The sequence below is a fragment of the Spermophilus citellus genome (genome assembly GCF_964194105.1).
Source record: "Spermophilus citellus genome assembly, chromosome: 3".
Classification (NCBI taxonomy): Eukaryota; Metazoa; Chordata; class Mammalia; order Rodentia; family Sciuridae; genus Spermophilus; species Spermophilus citellus.
In genome coordinates, this window is record NC_138184.1 from 81,494,015 (window position 1) to 81,508,916 (window position 14,902).

Consider the following 14,902-nt stretch of genomic DNA (forward strand, 5'->3'; position numbering starts at 1 on the left):
CGGGCTGACCCCTTTCCTCCTGGGACCAGGGAAAGGCCATCCTGCACCCCGGGAGTCCTGGTGGAACCCAAGGGGCCCATCTTCCTGAGCTGAGCAGGGAGTCCATTCCCCATCACCCCACCAGGCCCCCAGGGAGAATCACCAGAGCTACAGGCAGCCAGGCCCCCAGGGAGCCAGCTCCACATCTGGCGTCTGACCCTTCAGTGCACCTGGGGCAGTGGCCACGCTCCCTGAATGTTCCGCATGGCCTGGCCACTTCCTGTTGTTCCGAGAGGCTGTGACGGGTGACTGGCAGAGGCTTGGAGTTCTAGGACAACACCTGTCAAGGGGCCAAAGGGAAAGAGTGGTCCCCAGAGGTGGTATGACCTGCTGGGGCCACCAGCTGGGAAAGATGGATGGGAGGCCTGTTGTTCTCATGGGTTATTATTAGAGTTAGTCAGGAGAGAAGGTTAGGTGCCTGGTGTCCTTCCTGGCACATAGTAGGTGTTCAAGAAACAGTCAGGCTCCTCCTCCCCCCACCCAACTCCTTAAAGGCAAACCCACAGTGTCTTCTTGCCGGCTCTCTTTGTAGTCAGCACCTGTGGGCTGCAGACAGCAGATCTTAAGGGGTTACAGTGCTGGCCTCCAAGTCCAAGAGCGGAGGGTTAGGTCATGCTGACCTGGATATCTGTAGGTAATGTTGGACCAGGACGCAAGAAAAGACCACTGACTCCAATTAAAATCAAATTAAAGCAAGCTTATTATTTCGACCGGCCAAGCTGCCTCTCCCTCCCAAAACGGCGGGAACAAGACAGCCCCAAGGCTTCTTTGTGGCCCAGTTTTATAGCCCAAAAAGTTACACAAAGGGGGGTTACAGATAACAACACTCTGAGGAGCATAACACAAGTTTACATTTTTGCTGGCCCCGGCATCAGAATTTATGGAGATCTTAGAGACTCAGAGAGGGTCGTTATCCGGTCAGGGAAGGCCAGAATTTATGAGGCGTTACTAAGGTTTAGGAAAGGGTTGTTATCTGGTCAGGGAAAACCAGACATGGGTGAGTTCAGGGCACAGGCAGGCATTCCAAGTAGGTTCAGAATTTGCAGTAATTTATAGTAAAGCTGAAATTATCTTTTCATGGTTTTATGGCGATATGCCCAATTTTAAGAAAAGATCAGGTTGGGTCTATCAGTAAGTGTGCTCCCTTTTAGTGTCTCGGTTTCCTCATCTGTAAACTGGGACTAATATAAGTACCATCTCAGAATGTATGTGAGCCTGGAGTAGAGTGTCAGATGCTCAGCACCGCTAGTATACAGCAAATGCTCACCAGTGTAAAGGCCATGGGGGGACATCCTGATTCCACACCTGTGCCTGATCCCGAGCCCCACTTGGTGGCTTGGTTTTGAGGCCACCTAGGTGCCGATGACTTGGCTGGGGTGCAGCCCCAGACCTGGCCCCAAATTCCTGGGATGAGTGACGCCAGTTTTCAGGGATCAGTGCTGTTCCAGACTGCAGAGTTGGAGGAATCTGGAGATTTTTTCCCCACTGAAAAATCTGATAGAGAGATCCCAGGATCAGGTGCTGGTCGCGGGGGGGTGGGGGTGGGGGCCTCACTGCTCAGGCCTGGCCATGTCCTCCCGCCTCTAACAGGTGAGCCAGGGCCCACCAGAGCTCACGGATGGAGCAGGGAGGGCTCCTCGTGCTGAGGGGGATCAGCCTGGGCGGGGGCAGTGCTGAGCAGGCCCGTTCCCACCTGCTGGTAAGATCTCAGGTGCACGTGACTTTCCAGCCCCGTGGTCAGTAAAACCACCTTGGGAACTTGAAATTGACCACGATAGGAAAATTTACACCATGGAAATTGGCAAACTTTTTTTGAGAGTCAGTTTACCCACACACCACTGGACATGGGACTCCCCAGCCTCACAGGCCTCTGGAAAACTCCTGAATTCAACCCCCTTAGTCTTTCACACACACACCCCAGTCTCACCACCTCCTCTCATCTTCCTTTTTTGATATAAGTACATAAGTCCTCCCAGTACAACTGAAAAGAGGTAAATGGACATAAAACACAGATATCTATCTGCTGGGTGCAGTGGCACACACACCTGTAATCCCAGCTACTCAGGAGGCTGAGGCAGGAGGATGCCAAATTCAAGTCCAGCCTAGTCAACTTAGAAAGATCCTGTCCTCCCAGAAATTAAAAACGTGCTGGGAGTGCATCTCAGTGATAGATACTTGCTGACCATGCTTGAGGTCCTGGGTTCAATTCCCAGAACCACAAAAAAATAAACAAATAAATAAAGCACAGATATCAGTGTAGCATCAATGCAGTGGAATATTACATGGTTATTAAAAAGGATATCGTCAAAGAATATTTAATGGCAAGAAAATATTTTTTAAAATGGTGGGGGAAAAAAACAACACGGACAACTTATATACAGCATGATCTTAATGTGCCATAAAAGAGTCTATGTGTGTGTGCGTCATGGTCAATGACTCTTCAACAGATTCGTATTGAGCGTCTGCTGTGTCCTGGGCCATGAGGATAGATCGAGGGGACAGTTCCACTCTGCTTTCCTGGGGCTCTCAGAAGAGTTCAGGAAATGGACAAAAGTAATGGATATTAAGCTGGGCGCAGTGGTGCATGCCTGTCATCCTAGGGGTTCGGGAGGCTGAGAGCAGGAGGATCGCTTGAGTCCAGGAGTTCAGGGCCAGCCCCCGCAGCAGAGAGAAACTCCAGCTTCATGCTTTCTCCAGTTTCTGAAGAGCCTCCATCCTTCCTGAGCAGCCCCTGCTCGGCCCACAGGAAGCCCCGGGAGGGGGCGGGCAGACAGAGCCACCCCTGCCCGCGTGCCCGGCTGGCCCAGCTCCCAGCCTGGTCCTTGTTCTCTGGTTCCCTGGTATCTACATCCTCATCTTATCTCCTAAATGTCAGGGACAACGTCTGATTCATGTCGCACCTCCCACGCCTCTTGGCACAGAGCACTCGCCACACTCGCTGGGTGAAGCAGAACTTGGCTCCCCTGGGGGTGGGGGCCAGCCTCTTTCTGTCTGTCTGCGGGTCTGTCTGTCCCTCTAGCGGGTCTATTACTTTTCTGTCCTCTCTGCTCTCGGTATTGATGAGGGTGGCTTCCTCCATGCCCTGCACATCGCCACTCTCAATCCTCTAGACCTCAGCCTCCCCTCCTGGGAAGTGAGGCTCCTTTTGAGGCCGAGACTGGGGCAAAGCAGGGGGCCCCTGGCTCAGGCGAGGTGAGGCGGGCGAGGTGAGGCGCGCTCTCTGTCTCAAACAGGAAGCCTGCCTGTGGTGGCCAGGCGGGACTCCAGGCCCGAGGAGACGTGGGAGGAGCGGGCAGGGTTTCCAGAACCCGCCTGTGCCAGCTGCCAGGAAGCAGGGCTGCAGCGTCCCCTCCTCCCTGAAAACAAGGTGTCTTGTCTCCCGGAGGCACTGGCTCCCTCCCTGAAGGCCCCTCCGCCCAGCCTCGGAATGGAGAAGAGGAAGGGGAAGCCACCCAGCCTGAACTGGGGGTGGGGCAGTGGATATTTCCAGAGCTGGGGGTTTGTGGCCAAGGGCCAGACCAGCTGGAACCGGTGTCCTGCTGTCACTCAGCAGCTCAGCCAAACCCAACCCCCAGGAGGTGGGGACAGGGACAGCAGGAGGCTGAGCTGGCAGGAGCCTGGAACCAGCCCCACAGCATGGCAGAGGACTTAGAAGCAGTCCCTGTTTAATAGAGAGGCCGCTGAGGCCTGGGGGTGGTGTGGCTCGTACCCTAGAGCTGAGGGCCCCTCTCCGGCCTGGGGACTCCCTCCTCCATGCTAAGCCATGAGCCACTCCAGGGCAGCGATAGGTTGCGCTCTCTCCGTTCACACTAACACCAGCTCCCACAGCTTCTCAGCCATGAATCCTCAGGGGAGTCCCTAACTACACTGGGCCCTGGCGCTTCCTCCGTGGTCACTTGTAGCACAGATCTGGCCCCTTCTTGGCCCTCTCCATCCCTGACTTACCCCTTTGTGCCTCACATTAACCTACAGACCTTTGTTCTCTTGTAGGAGCACAGCTACACCCTCCTGCCCCAGGGCCTTTGCAAATGCTGTCCCTTGCATCTGGACCACTCCTCCTGCCCTTGACTCAACCCTCCTGACCCTTCAGGTCTGAGCTTCCCTGCTCTTCTCTTCACAGTGTAATGACACATTGCTGGGTTGTTTGATTCCTCTGACCTCCCCACTGGTCTGTAAGCCCCACAAGGACAGGTGTTATCTTGTTTGCTGCTGTAAACTCTGCATCACCTTTACTGCCTGGCGTAGATAGTAGGTGCTCAATAAAAAATTGCAAAAGGTGTCTAAGAGCGTAGAAATTAGACAGGCTACACACCAGCCTTCAATGACAGCGTCCCCTGAGGCGGGAAGGAAAGAAAAGGGGCTGGGGAGGGAAAGACCCAAGAAGGGCCCCCACATGTCTGCAGTCTTGTGGTTGAGGGGGAGGGAGTTCCACACCCAGGTGGCCTCAACACCAACTGCACCAAACACACCCTAGGTACCAGGAGAGGGCAGAACACGGGACCTCCTGGAAATTAAAAATGTTGCTTTGCAAAAAGACCATGTGAGAGGGAAATACAAAGGAAAACCACAGTGAGACATTGCCTCGCCCCAGTTTGAATAGCCACCACCAAAAAGAAAAAAAAAAAGAATAACACGTTGGCAAAGACTCCAAGAAAGGGGAGGCTCCTAGCCGGAGGTGGGGATGTAAATTAGCCTAACTGAAAACAGCCAGGAGGGTCCTCAAGATGCTGAAAATAGAATCCCAGCCCTCCAGCATCTGCCCCTGAGTGGGTCTCGGCTGGAGAGGAGTCAGTGCACTAAGATCCGTGTACCGCAGCCAGAGCCGAGAGGGAACCAACTTCGACGGCCATGGAAGGGTCAAAGATACAGTGGAACATTATTTAGCCATAAAAAGTGAAATCCTGTCCTGGCCCACGGGGACAAGCCCGGAGGACACTGTGTTAGGTGAAATAACCCAGGCTCAGAGAGGCAGATGACCCCACATCCTCACCCACAGAGGGAGGCTGACAGTGTGGAGCTCTCAGAAGCAGAGAATGGAATGGTGGCCACCAGAGGCTGGGAGGGGACCGGGGGTGGGGATGAGTTGGAGTGAGGCCGGCGAGTCTGCAAAGTTAGAGCTCGGTGGGAAGAACGTGCTTTGTATAACTCAAAATAGCCAGAAGACAGGGCTTTGCTCGTTCTCACTGTGAGGAAATAATAAATATGGGCTGGGGTGCACCTGGTCATAGAGCGCCTGCCCAGTGTGCGTGAGGCCCCTCGCTCAATAACCCACTTGGCAAAAAAGAAAAACCAAGAAAAACAAAGAGAAAATTCATGTTTGAGGAGATAGATATGAAAATTATCCTGATCTGATATTTGGAGTTTGTTTACATACATCAAAATATCACACAAAAAGTGTAAAATGATGTGTTTATTAAAAATAATTTTTTTCCAGGTGTAGTGGTGCATGCCTGTAATCCCAGCAATTTAGGAGGCTGAGGCTGGAGGATTGCAAGTTTGAGGCCAGCTTTATCAATTTGGCTAGACGTAAGCAATTTAGTGAGACTCTATCTCAAAGTTAAAAAATAAAACAGAAAGGTCTGGTGATGTGGCTCAGTGGTAAGTGCCCCTGGGTTCAATTCCAGGTGCCCCGCCCCCCAAAAAAAGGAGAGATAGAGAGACATTGTCCCTAGGTGTAGTGGTGCACACCTGTAAACCCAGCCCCTTGGGAGGCTGAGTCAGGAGGATCTCCAGTTCAAGGCCAGCCTTAGGAATTTAGCAATTTAGTGAGGTCCTGTCTTAAAGTGAAAAAGGGCTGAGGGCTGGGGATGTGGCTCAAGCAGTAGCGCGCTCGCCTGGCATGCATGCGGCCTGGGATCGATCCTCAGCCCCACATACAAACAAAGATGTTGTGTCTGCTGAAAACTAAAAAATAAATATTAAAAAAATTCTTTCTCTAAATATTAAAACATTCTCTCTCTCTCTTAAAAAAAAGGCTGGGGATCTTGCTCAATGGTAAAGCACCCCTGGGTTCAACTTCAGTACAAATAATAAATAAATAATAAAAATAGAAACAAAAAAATTTTTTTAAAGGGTTGGGGATATAGCTCAGTGGTAGACTATGCCTTGGTTCAATCCCCAGTCACAAAAAAATAAAAATAAATTTTCAAATGTTTGCTACTGTTATGTATAACTAAAAAGAACAAGAACAAAAAAAGAAGTTTAAAATGTGGTATATTACAGAATAGAATGGAAAGACAATACAGAGGGGGAGAAAATGTTCCACCAAGAACTACTCAGAATAACTAGATAGGCGTCTAGAACATATAAAGAATTCTCACAGAGAGAATCTCAAAACTCAGCACAGAAAAATAATCCAACTGGAACAGAGTGAGATGTGAGCAGGCTGGGCTGAGCTCTGGGCTGAACTCCGGGTAGAACGCTGGCCCTGCGAGGGTGAGCCTGGGTCCCATCCCCAGCCCTATTTTGTATTTTATTTAGAGACAGGGTCTCCCTGAGTTGCTTAGGGCCTCGCTTTTGCTGAGGCTGGCTTTGAACTTGTGATCCTCCTGCCTCAGCCTCCTGAGCAGCGGGGATGACAGGTGTGCACCATCAACCAGACTATAATATTCTTGAGGGGACAAAACTATACAAATGCATGGTTTCCAGGGGTGCAGGAGGGACATAAAAACTGTTAAATACAAACGACTGAAGGCCACATCATGGAACTCAGCTCTTGCACAGACCAAACTAAAAATCAAAATGGAGTCATGAAATTAAGCGGTTTATCTGACCTTCCCAGAAATTAGGATTAGAGAGATATCAAGTTAAATTTCCCAAACAGGCCAGTGTCCACGGACACTGTAATGAAGTTTTGCTGCTTTAATCCCTACACAAAAGAAGTCACCTGAAATAACCTCACATTGGCTCAGAGGGTCTTTTCCTAGCCTGTCTCCCTGCCTTGGAAGGAAAGGAGTTTTGAATGGCCAGGGTGCTTTTTATTTCTCTTTGCCCTTTCTTCAAGCCCCTTCATTTCTGTAACGCCCTCCTCTGCTTCCATCATCAATATATTTATTCTATTTTTTTTGTGGAATAATGTGTTGCCAAACCCTAGAATTGAACATAAGGCCAATTAAGCTCCTCCCACTAGGGCCTGGGCCTAGCTCAGGGGCGGAGCCAGTGTCTACCAAGAGCTAAGCCCTGGCTGGGTCTATCCCCCCTTCCTTCCTTCCCTCCTTCCTTCCTTCCTTCCTTCCTTCCTTCTTTCCTTCCTTGGTCTGGCAATGTTGCCAAGGCTGGCCTCAAACCACACCCACCCTGAGGGGAGCCTCCTGTGCCAGCCTCCCAAGAAGCTGGGACTATAGGTACACACCATCCAAGCCAAGGCCCTGGCTCAATCCCCAGCACTGCAAAAGAGAAAACAGGAAAAAAAAAATGGGAGACCCACTCTGATAAACCATTTGTAGTTTTTTGGTTTATTATTATTATTATTATTATTATTATTATTATTATTATTTGTACCAGGAATTGAACCCAGGGGCATCTAGCCACTGAGCCGCATTCACAGTCCTTTCTATTTTTTATTATGAGATAGGGTCTCATTAAGTTGCTGAGGGCCTCACTAAGTTGCTGAGGCTGGCAACCCTCCTGCCTCAGCCTCCTGAGCCGCTGGGATTACATGCAGTTTTTGATACAGTTAAAAATACACTCAACAGACTAGTCAACAATAATTCTACTCTTACGTACTCACACAAGGGAAATGACAATTTATGTTCACACAAAACCTGTACATCAATGCAGGGTGTATTTGCTTTTGCCTAGAACCATAAACAACACAGCTGTCCTCCATCTGAGGAAAGAACCAAGGAACTGTAGAATAAATACTACTCAGCAATGAAAAATCATGGACTTCCGATTTGTGTCTCTGCTTGACAAATACCAGATGAATATTGCTAATTGAAGGAAGACAGATACAAGGGGCTACCCCCTGTATCATACACACCTATGATATTCCGAGAAAGAAGAAACTGTCAAGGACAGGGAACAAGCCTTGTGGTTGCCAAAAGCTGGGTAGGTTACAAACAGGCACAGGATTTCTAGGGATGATGGACATATTTCCTATCTTGATTGGGATGGTGGTTACACAATTTTATGCATTTGCCTCAACCCTAAGAACCATATGTGGAAAAAGTGAATTTTATTACATGTACATCATACCTCCAATTTTTATTTAAGAAAAAAAAATGAGCCAGGTACAGTGGTGCACACCTGTAATCCCAGAGACTAGGGAGGTTGAGGCAAGAGGATCGCAAACTTGAGGCCTGTCTCAGTACCTTTGTGAGACCCTCAGCAACTTAGCAAGACTGTGGAATGGGTTGGGATATGGCTAAGTGGTAAAGTGCCCCTGGTTCAATCCCAGTACAAAAAAAATGAGAGAAAAAGTGAGATCATGTATCTTATTATAGCTTGACATCAGATCATGCAGAAAGAAAATATGTGCAATTCAATGCAAAATGCTCAAAAATAAAACGTACATTATCATGATGATGATGACGATGATGATGATGTCTGTTTTGCTATACTAGGGAGCTTTATCTCTGAGCTACACCCCAGCCATTTTAATTTTTATTTATTTATTTTTTAAGCCCTAACATTCTTTCTGATGGTTGAGTGGACACACAGGCACATTAGTGAGGCCCAGGCCCACCCAGCCGGGAAGAGGTTTGGCCAGTCATGGCAAATTCTCTTTATTTCAGTACTGGGGATTGAACCCAGGGGCGCTCTACCACTGAGCCTCGTCCCCAGCCCCTTTTATATGTTATTCATTTATTGATTCATTTTCAGTACTGGGAATTGATCGAGGGGGAACTTTACTACCGATCCCAAGCTCTTTTTAATTATTATCTACAGACAGGGTCTCACTAAATTGCTCAGGGCCTCACTAAGATACTGAAGCTGGCTTTGAACTTGCGATCCTCCTGCCTCAGCCTCCCAAGACGCTGGGCCTCCCTTGGCAACAACTTGGTGGAGGACCCCCCTCCCCACTGCTCCTGAGGTGGAGGAGCTGGGTGGGGGGAGCGCCTCCCGCCTCCGCCCCTCCCTTCCTCCCTCTCCCAGGGTGGGTTCCCCTGGCCGCAGCCTGGCAATGGAATGTTGTGTCGTTGGTTGCCCAGGCAACCAGGGCCCGCTCGGCCACTGCCTCCTGGGAGTCCTGGGCGCGCGGAGCATTCCCAGGGCCTCGTAGGCTCCTGCAAGACTCCAGCAGGTTCAAAGACAGAGAGGCGAGCGCGGGGACGATGGCAGTGCCCTGGGAGGACTATTTCCGGCTGATCTTGCAGGAGAAGCTGTCCCAGTGAGTGTGACGCAGACAGGGAGGAAGGCAGCGGTGGGCGGGTGTCCCATGCCTGCTCCCCCAGCCCCTGGGTCCCCATTCCTCTGGACAGTTCACAGTGAGAAAGAAGAAGCTGAGGTTCTCAGAGGAACCGCGACTTCCGCGAGGGCTCAGGCATTAAATCCTTTGCCCCAAGGTGGAGAGGAAGGGAGGTGCCCCCTGGGCTGCTCCCCCACCGGGAAACTGCGTTTTGGGGAGGAGTGCCTGCATTGAGTTGGCCAGTGCCACCGAGTGTCCTAACCTCCGTCCTAGCATCTGCAAAATGGGTCGGTGGGGGTGTCCCCGATCACAGTGGGCAACCCTTGCCAAATGAAACCTTAGTCTAGCCCCTCTGGAGAGCAGGTCACCTGGACCCTGCTACTTCTGGCCAGCTCCCTGACTGGGTCTAACAGGGTCACCCCGGAGCTCGGCCCAGGAGGGAGCTGGTCCCCCACCCCACCTGCTGGCCCCACAGCCTTCCCTCAAACACCATCCCTCGCCCACCCACTCGGCCCTCCATCAGCCCTGCTCTCAGCTAGTGCTCTGGAGGGACCCCTTCTGCCCTCCCCAGCCCTCCCTGACCCACTGCGTTCTCTGCAGAATCTCCAGAGCTGGTCACTGGGCTCCTGCAGCTCTGCACCAAGTTTCTTCTTTTTCTTTTTTCTTTTCACAACAGCCACAGGAGATTCTTCTCTGCTCAAAGCCCCTCCTGGCTCCCATCCCACTCAGGGTCCAGCCAAAGTCCTCCCTCACCGTGACCCGCTGCAACCTGCCCTGGGCACCTCTCTGCTCTCAATCTCCGCCTCCTGCCTCCTGGCTCTTCTCTCGGGGCCTCACCGCCCCCCCACCGTCCCTTCCCTGGGGGTCTTGGCATGGCTGTCCTGGTCTCCTGACTCCCTGTCGAAGTTCCCCTGGTCTGCTTACATCGTCATCTTGGGGTCTGCCATGGCCTACCAGTACTATCATTGATTAGCTTGATCTTCTGTGGCCCCAGGAGAATTCCAGCTCCTGGGGGGGGGGGGGCAGGGACTTTCTTTTCTGTCTTCTTTCCAGTGGCTCCAGCACCAAGAGCAGTCCTGACACACAGCGGTGCTCAGGTCAACCCGCCCAATGAGTGAAGAATTCAGTAGCCAGTGGTGGCTGGCGGGGACATCTGGGCTCGAGGGTGGAATTGGGGAGCCCTGATTTTTGCCTCCTTGACCTCCACCTCCTTCTTGAGCCCCTCTAGGAAGACACCAGAGGAGAGTGTGGACCACTTCCCACCCGTGCTGCGCCTCCTGGAGAAGAGGAAAGAGCTGGCAGCTGCAGACCGGGGTCTGCAAGCCCAGAGGGAGGTGAGCTTCCTCTGGACCAGGCACGTCCCCACCCTGAGCCTTGCCTTCCTCTTCTGTCAAGAGGAGAATCAAGTGAGAGCAGTTGTGGGTGCACTGAGCACCTACTGTGTGCTGGGCATTGGGCTGGGATCTGGAGTGCCATCACAGTCCCTGCCCTCAGGAGGCTTACAGTCTAGAGAGGAAAAGAGACAAGTGACCAGATGGGGATCGTTAGGAGGGGGAGCACTGGGCTGAGGCTGTGGGAGCCCAGAGGAAGCCCCTGTTTCCCTGTGGGAGTGGTCAAGGAGGACTTCCTGGAGGAAGGTCTTGGGACTCCCAGAGGGGCAAGCGGGCTTATTCAGCAAGGGGAGATGGGTTCGGGAGGTGGGGAAAGAAACAGGCAAAAGGGACCATCCTATGCAAAGACAGGGAGGCAAGGACAAAGCACAGATGACCAAGTGGCCGGATGTCAGTTTCAGGAGGAGAGGCTGAGACCAGGCAGGGCAGGGACACAGGCTTTCAGGCTACAGGAGGGTGTTTGGGCTTCTTCCTGGAGCCGGGGATCGGTGGCCGGATCCGAGCAGGGACAGTGGATGGGAGGGCTTAAGTGTGAACTGAAAGCATCGGATGACTTGAATCCCCAAACTCAGAGCCACTCCGCTCCTCACCCCCAGGAGTTCCACACCACGATGACAGCCCTGGAACAGCGCTGGGCAGAGCTGGCACAGAAAGAGCAGCAGCTCAAGGGGTCCTTTGTCCGCTTTGACAAGTTCCTGCAGGTAGGTGGCGACGGCTGGGGGAGGTCACAGGGACCCACACCGTACAATCCAACAGGGGCCAGGGGTCCACACAAGTAAAAGGATGGGTTTAGTAACGCAAAAGGGACAGCCTGAGAGGAGGAGAAGGGGCGAGGGACCCAAATCTGAGATTGGGCTGAACTTAGCCCGCGGGCGGGTGTTTGTCACCCTTGGTGGCTCAGCGTGCGTATCGGGGCGAGGAGGAGACGGCGGCGAGCTCCAGCTCTGCAAGTTCCCGAGTCGCATGGGTCGTGGGTCCCGCTCCCCAGGACGCAGAGATCCGGCGCGGCCGTGCGCTGCAACGGGCTGCGGAGGAGCGACACCGCGCGGACCGCCAGGGGGCGGAGGCGCTGCGGCTGCGGGCTCAGCTCCAGGAGCTGCGGCGGGAGCGCGCGCGGCTGCAGCGCCGGCTACAGAGGCTGGAGCCGTGCGCGCGCCTGCTGGAGCGAACACTGGAAAAACTGCCCGAGGTGAGCTGGGGAGCGCAGCCGGGGGCCCAGCTCCACCGTGCAGCGACAGAATCCCCTGGCATGGACGGAGCACTAATGGAGCAATGACTGTATGCAGGAACCATCACTTACTGAGTGCTCACTGTATACCGGCAGCACGCTTTGTTCCTGAAGCATCCTCAGAGTCAGTAAAGTGGGTTCTGTTAGTGTCAACCCCATTTTACAGAAAGTCAACTCAGCCGATGTCACACAATTAGGCATGTGTGTGTGGCAGGTGGGGAGAATCCGGATAATCAACAGGTATCACTAATTGAATGAACCCAGGAACGAATGTTAACCAGGCAGTGAGGGTTGATGGTGGCGGTCGGAAGGTGGAGTGGGGCTCACGTCTAACACCCTGGGGCCAGCGAGGTGTGACGCCCCCCTTTCACAGTTGAGCAAATCGAGGCGCCGCTGGAGTGTTGGCGGCCCAGGCACGGAGGGCAGGGCCAAGGGAATCCTTCTCCGGTCCCAGTTCCAGGAGGTCCCAGAGCTGGTGGCTCGTTTCGACACCCTGGCAGACACGCAGGTGGCCCTGAGGCTCACGGAGCGAGAGCGGCTGGCGGAGCTCGAGGCGACGCGGGCGCAGCTGCAGCGGCTGCGGGACAGCGAGCAGGACGAGCTCCTCGCGCAGGCGCAGCGGCGAGCAGAGCTGCGGGAGCGACTGGAGTCCGCGCGGGAGCGCGCGCTGGAGTGGGTGCGGCCTGCCGGGAGGCGCGTGCCGGGCGCCACCTCTCACTCCGGAGGGGCGGGCTGGCTAACAGGGGAATGTCAGATGTGAGAGTGCGCTACGGGGCCCCAGGGGCTGGCCCGCGGGGGCACGTGACTTGCCGAGCTCCCTCCCGAGGGTGCACCTGTCTGGTGCAGGTGGATGGGGGAAGCCCCAGCCCTTGGAGGACCGTTCCCGCCTTAACCGGGAGCCGGGCGGGTGTATGGTCTCCAGGAATCTAAGTGGATTCAGATCCAGAACACTGCAGCCGAGAAGACCCTGCTCCTGGGCCGCGCGAGGATGTCAGCGCTCAACCTGTTCCAGACAGTGTGCCAGCACCTGAGGCAGCCACCAGCCCTGGACATTGAAGACACTGAGGGGCAGCTGGAGCAGGTGAGGCTTCCCCCGTGATGTCATGTCCTTCAGAAACACCCGGCGCCTCAAAACCCTCCCACGGCAACACCTTCTCTGGCTAAGCTTGGCGCTAGCCCCCGATGTGGGCTCCATCAGCGCCCAAGCACCCTGCCTTTCATCTCGGCTCTGACGGTGACCTTGAACTGCTGTGCAGAAGGCAGCCCCATGCCCCTGGGTCTCAGGGCACCTTGTGCCGAGTGTCAGGTGCCTGCTGGACACCCCAGGTTTGTGCCCAGTCTCAGTGACACCTCTGAGACAGTGTACACTCTGACCGTCTGCTCCTGGCACGAGGGGTCTCAGCCTCTTTAGGGAGCCTGAGCACAGATTAGGCACCATACATCCTTTCAGCCCAGTGGCGCCACCAAACGTCCCTGTGGACGGAGCACACCTGGCTTCTCAAGGTTGAAGAGGCTGTAGGACACACAACACGGCCTACAAGGCCTCTTCTTTTTGCAGTACTGGGCACTGAACACAGGGCCTTGCGCAGACTAGATGAGTGCTCTGCCAACACTGAGCTACATTCCTAGGCCTTTTCAAAATTCAAGATAGGGCCTCAATAAGTTGTCCAGGTCTCAAACTACCCATCCTCCTGCCTCAGCCTCCAGAGTTGCTGGGTTACAAGGTATGCACCACCACACCTGGCAACTTCATTATGCTTTTTCCATCTTTGCTGGAGGGTTCCCTTCTCAGATGCTCACTTAGGTGAGAAACCTGAGGGCAGCCCAGGGATGGTGAGTGGTGAGCTGGCCACCAACGCCCATGACAGTGGATCTATGGATTCTTAGTATTATGTTCATATTAATTACAAGAAAGGAGGGCCACCCACCTATGGAGATGAACAGATCAAAAAACAATGAGTATGCCCCAACGAACCCCACATCCGGGACAGGGACACACATGGAAACATAAACTGAGTGATAAATAACACCTCTATGGTAACTTTGTTGCTCGGTTTCAGTCCTATACATAGGACACTGGGACATAATGGGTTTTAAAAAAGGGTGACATGAGGAGTGAACACCAACAGCTGGGAACGTGGACTGTCTGGGGAGGAGTTGCCCTGAACAGCCCTGGGAACCAGGTGGCTTTGCTGCTGCCCCATACTGGGGCCTCCGGCCCCCACCCCTACCTCGCAGCCTCCCAGGTGTTATGTGTGTGGGGGGAGGCTGGCCATCCACTAGAGGCTGGGATGTGCCGTGGCTGCACTCGTTCCCCAGGTGAAGCTCTTCATCCTGGACCTCTCTGCCATGCTGACCAGACATCGCCAGCCTGAGCCTGTGGCCGCCACCTCCCAGCCCTGACCCAGGTGCGCGGTGAGCGGGAGCTGAGGGACCCTGCCCTGGGAGGAGGCCCCATGCTCACTAGGGGTGCAGGCTCCAGGCCGCCCTGACCTGTTTTCCCAGGAGGAAGATGGAGCTGTGCCTGCCCAGGCTGCAGTGTCTAGATGCGTGTCTGGTGTGATCAAGGTGGACCAGCAAGGGGCTGTGGGCAATGTGCGGGGCACCCCCTACCCAGAGGCCGCACATCCAGAGGCCTGCAGCTCTGTACTCCGCCGGGGATGGGCCATCCTGAGGGGCAGCCACTGGAGGCTCCTGACTCTCAGAACCTCAACAGGGTGACAGGAGCTCTGAGCAGGACAGAAGCAGGATGGCTCTGACCTCTCACAGCCAGAGGGCAGCAGCTGGCCTTGTGGCTCCAGCTCGCCTGTCCTGAGCCCACACAAGCAGCTGACTCCCCTCTGAGCCAATAGAGCACCCTCAGGGGACCCAGGTGGCATCACATGGGGCGTACAC

At 53.9% G+C, this 14,902-nt stretch overlaps 1 protein-coding gene across 1 annotated transcript; it reads left to right on the forward strand.

The window, feature by feature from the left end:
• Positions 1-9,314: 9,314 nt before the first annotated feature.
• Positions 9,315-14,900, forward strand: CFAP73 (cilia and flagella associated protein 73; the record flags this gene model as incomplete). Its single annotated transcript, XM_081284991.1, has 7 exons — positions 9,315-9,370; positions 10,617-10,722; positions 11,376-11,480; positions 11,768-11,968; positions 12,462-12,683; positions 12,930-13,088; positions 14,327-14,900. 7 exons carry the CDS (start codon positions 9,315-9,317, stop codon positions 14,408-14,410), a joined length of 933 nt encoding a protein of 310 aa, XP_081141117.1. The 3' UTR covers positions 14,411-14,900.
• Positions 14,901-14,902: the final 2 nt, after the last annotated feature.